Source organism: Chaetura pelagica, unplaced genomic scaffold (assembly GCF_000747805.2).
Source record: "Chaetura pelagica isolate M959 unplaced genomic scaffold, ChaPel_1.0 scaffold591, whole genome shotgun sequence".
Taxonomy (NCBI): domain Eukaryota; kingdom Metazoa; phylum Chordata; class Aves; order Apodiformes; family Apodidae; genus Chaetura; species Chaetura pelagica.
In genome coordinates, this window is record NW_009951959.1 from 439,394 (window position 1) to 443,453 (window position 4,060).

The 4,060-nt window shown below is 39.2% G+C and overlaps 1 protein-coding gene across 1 annotated transcript in view; it reads left to right on the plus strand.

Annotated features, from left to right (window-relative positions):
* LOC104391497 (spectrin alpha chain, non-erythrocytic 1) overlaps positions 1 to 3,822 on the plus strand; it is a 23,399-nt gene extending 19,577 nt beyond the window's left edge. Inside the window, exons 20-24 of the mRNA XM_010000815.1 lie at positions 417 to 634; positions 1,367 to 1,459; positions 1,753 to 1,887; positions 2,301 to 2,449; positions 3,759 to 3,822. Of these exons, the coding sequence (XP_009999117.1) occupies positions 417 to 634; positions 1,367 to 1,459; positions 1,753 to 1,887; positions 2,301 to 2,449; positions 3,759 to 3,822 (659 nt within the window). The remainder of the gene's footprint in view (positions 1 to 416; positions 635 to 1,366; positions 1,460 to 1,752; positions 1,888 to 2,300; positions 2,450 to 3,758) is intronic.
* Positions 3,823 to 4,060: the final 238 nt, after the last annotated feature.

Genomic DNA, 4,060 nt, shown 5'->3' on the forward strand with positions numbered 1-4,060 from the left:
CTGCTTTTAAATAAGTAGCATCTTTATTTCTGATTGTATGTTCTTAATACCAAAGTACTAAAAAAAAATAATTCCCTGATTCCAGGATTTGAATGCATGTTGGAAATAATATTTGTCTGTTGTCAAAACTCTTGAAAGATATGACCTTTCCTGTTTCATCATTGAGAAGAAATGTTATGATGTGGTTTGTTTTAGTTCTTAATGATTCAAATATTTCTAGAACAGTTGGACAGGTACAGCATTTCCCAGTCTGAGGCAAAAGGACAAGCTGAGGTGCATGTTCATTATTCTAGTCAGAACAGGCTATGTAGGTGTAAACAGGTTCAATTTCTGTGACTTGCAAGACGTACAAGTAATCTATTAATGTGCAATTTTATGTATCCTTGAGTCCTTCAGTTCCCTTTCCTCTTACCTAGGACATTTTGCAGCTGAGGATGTGAAAATCAAGCTGAATGAGCTAAACCAAAAATGGGACTCTCTGAAAGCTAAAGCATCTCAGCGTCGACAGGACCTCGAGGATTCCCTGCAAGCTCAGCAATACTTTGCTGATGCTAATGAGGCAGAATCCTGGATGAGGGAAAAGGAGCCCATTGTGGGCAGCACAGACTATGGAAAAGATGAAGACTCTGCTGAGGTATTTGAGATTGTTTGAATCATTTTTTAATAAACATGGTGAGGATTTGTCAAGTCTTAAAAAAATAAGGAGCTCTGCTAATTTCAGAATTCCTAACAAAAAGGGCAGAAAATTCTTTCATCAAGCTGAATTCTGAGTCAAAAGATAACAGTTCTTCCTGTGTCTTAGTTATAGTTGGACATCAAATTTTGCTTTTCAGTGTATTAAACTAATTGGGAGGAAACTTTATATTCACTCTTTTGTATGTTTTGGGTTTTTTTGTAAAGTATAATTAGACTAATATCAGCAAATTCCTAGTGTGATGTTGCATTTCAGTATGAATCTGATTTTTACCAATTCGTTGGTCTGGAAGTAATTTTTTTGTCTAGAGTTCTTTTACTAGGATCGTTCTGTGATCAAACACCACATCCCAGACACTGCTGACTGACCTCTCATCAAAATGAAGTGCACTTTAAAGGCATCCTTTCAAACTTAACTCTATTTCCAGAGTGATATGTGGTGCTTCTGGTCAGAACAAAAGAATGTTTGAGATAAGGTAGAAGAAAAGTGCCAGAAGCATTTGGACTATCTAGCCAGTGAATAAATAGAAGTAGTTATTCTCATGAGAGTCACAAGACTGGCAGCTCTGAAAAACCCACATTCCCTCTGTATGGAACCAAAGTATGTATTTTAAGCAGAGCAGCACTTGGAAAATGGCTAGGTGTACATGTTGGTTTTATTATTTGCTTTCAGGCTCTTCTGAAGAAACATGAAGCTTTGATGTCTGATCTTTCTGCTTATGGCAGCAGCATCCAGGCACTGAGGGAACAGGCCCAGTCTTGCAGGGTAAGGGAAGATTCTAATTGTGTTGCTAAAATTCTTGGGTCAGCAGAAGGCAAAGACAAAGCTTAATAAAATTTGTTGTTTCTGAGAACTTATTGCAGACACTAGTTGATTTTTTCCTAAAAATATAGCTGTCTGGTTTTATAATGAAAACAAGTGTGTTACTGTGGAAGAGAAAAGGATCATGTGGTGGTTTTCAATGTCTGAAACTACATCATCATGTCTACATGAAGACATCTACATTGGTTGAAATAAACGTGGAACAACTAATTTTTCTTGCGTTCCCTTTTTGTTAGCAACAAGTTGCTCCCACAGATGATGAAACTGGGAAAGAGCTTGTTCTGGCACTCTATGATTACCAGGAGAAGAGTCCCCGAGAGGTGACTATGAAAAAGGGAGATATTCTCACCTTACTCAACAGCACCAACAAGGTATGTTCTGTGGAGCTGTTTTTTTTTTTCTTAAAGAGCATTCAAAGAATTTGCATGTTTACTCTGTTTTCCCATTCAGCACTTCAGCACAGCTCTTCAGCTCATTCTCATGACTCCTCTGTAGCTGCCAACTTTTCTATGTCAGATAAGCAATATATGCTATAGGGCAGGTTTCTGTGACAAAACTTATTTCCCTCTTGTTGAGCAATTTTTGATCAAAAACAAAGGCAGAAGTGGAAGTGAGACTTAGATGTCTTCAAGAGACAATGTGTTTGTAATCATCTCCATTAAAAAAGCCACCAGTCTTCTTGTGTTAATAGAAGCCTCTAATTTGCAGCTTTCAGTTGCTCAGCAGATTTTCTGCTTGATGCTTGCCTCACAGTGGTTGCTCTTTTGTTATTCCCCCATTCCAGGACTGGTGGAAAGTTGAAGTTAATGATCGTCAGGGCTTTGTCCCAGCTGCCTATGTGAAAAAACTTGACCCTGCCCAGTCTGCATCCCGAGAGAATCTCCTGGAAGAACAAGGCAGCATCGCACTGCGACAGGAGCAGATTGACAACCAGTAAGATCTAACTGATGAGAGATGACACCCATCCAGCATTTGCTGGCTTGGCCTTTGCCTCACATATGCCAGAAGTTTAGGTTAATGCCTCTTACACTAAGGACTCATTAATTGGAGCAAAACAAGGGGCTTCTTTACCAGGGACAAACAACAATATTGATTTATTTCTACTTATTCTAGATTTTCTCGTTGCTTTTCCCATTTTTAACTGTAAAACTCATTACACTAGAGCTCACTGTCTGATTTCAGTATTTTGTGTTCCTTTTTGTTGTTGTACTTAACAACTTAAACCTGTTTGTGAGTTTTATATCTGTCCTAAACAGCTCTTGTATTTGTAGTTGTCACTTCTTTTGAAAAGCTTTCTTAAATTTGGTTAGGTAAAGTACAGTACCCTCCCTGTATAGGGCTCCCTGTAAATGTGACCAGCTTAAGAGCTGTGATTACTTCAGCTGTAGTTTATGACTTTTTTTCCTGAAATGTGCCATTATTTGTTGCCATTACATGGGCTAAAACCTGCCCCCCCCCCCTCCGTTGTTTTTTTTTTAAAAAGAGGAACATGCCATTGCACATAGAGAAAAGTGCTTGATAATGGCCTCCTAAAGCACATGGTTGTTGCAGATTAGTTCAAGCAAGGCCTGGGGGTGATAGCTGTGAGCTGCTTAGTTCATCTTATCAAGCCACTTGGGAGCCAAAGCTGAAAGTTCCATGCATGCTCCCATCTGTCTGCACAGCTATGCTGTCATTCTGCACCACAGTTTCTTCCCACTCAGTTGTTCTGAGTCACCAGCTTTTGCAGTGACATACAATTATTACTAGTTTTAGCTCTAGAATTTAAAAACAACAACAACAAAACACACAAAAACAAAATACGAAAAATTATAATTTAAAAAATCTTGTATCTGTGAGAAAAAGGGATGCTGGAAAATCATGATGCATTTTTCAAAATTTTAATAATGTGTAACTTTCTCTGTGGGTTTTCATGCTGTTTTTAAGATCTGGAACCTTATTTTAAAGCCAAGGAGGGGGAACCACCCTTTAGTTTTCAACCAAATGGCACGAGGATCAGGAAATGAGAAGGCCCTATAGAGAGAGCTCAACTGTACTGCTGAGGTTTCCTTGTGTGAATTGTGCTCCTGGTCTGATTTGCTTTGTTTGCTTCTGAATGACACCAAATTTTCTCCATTTAAATGTGAACTCCTAAGCCATCTCCTATGACAGACAACCCATGGATGGAGCTGCTGCTTTCATTATTTTTGTTAATCTGACTAATCTTTTGCATGCATTTGCTGTGCTCCCTCTGTCTGTGCAGGACTCTCATAACTAAGGAAGTCGGCAGTGTATCTCTGCGTATGAAACAGGTGGAAGAACTGTGAGTAGGATTAGCCCTTTCTAAACCATCCTGTCTCCATCCTGTCACTTCTCATTCTCCCTTTGTTTCTTCCTTTGGGAAAGCTGCTCCAGAGAGACGTGAAGGAAGCCATTTCTGCCATATCGATTATTTTAGATGGGTGTTGTGGTGTGTGTTTCTTGTGTGCCCTGTAGCCAGCTATCCAGCCAGCTGCTTATCTTGTTGGTCACCTCTCTGCTGCTAAATTGGTTGATGTTATTTTC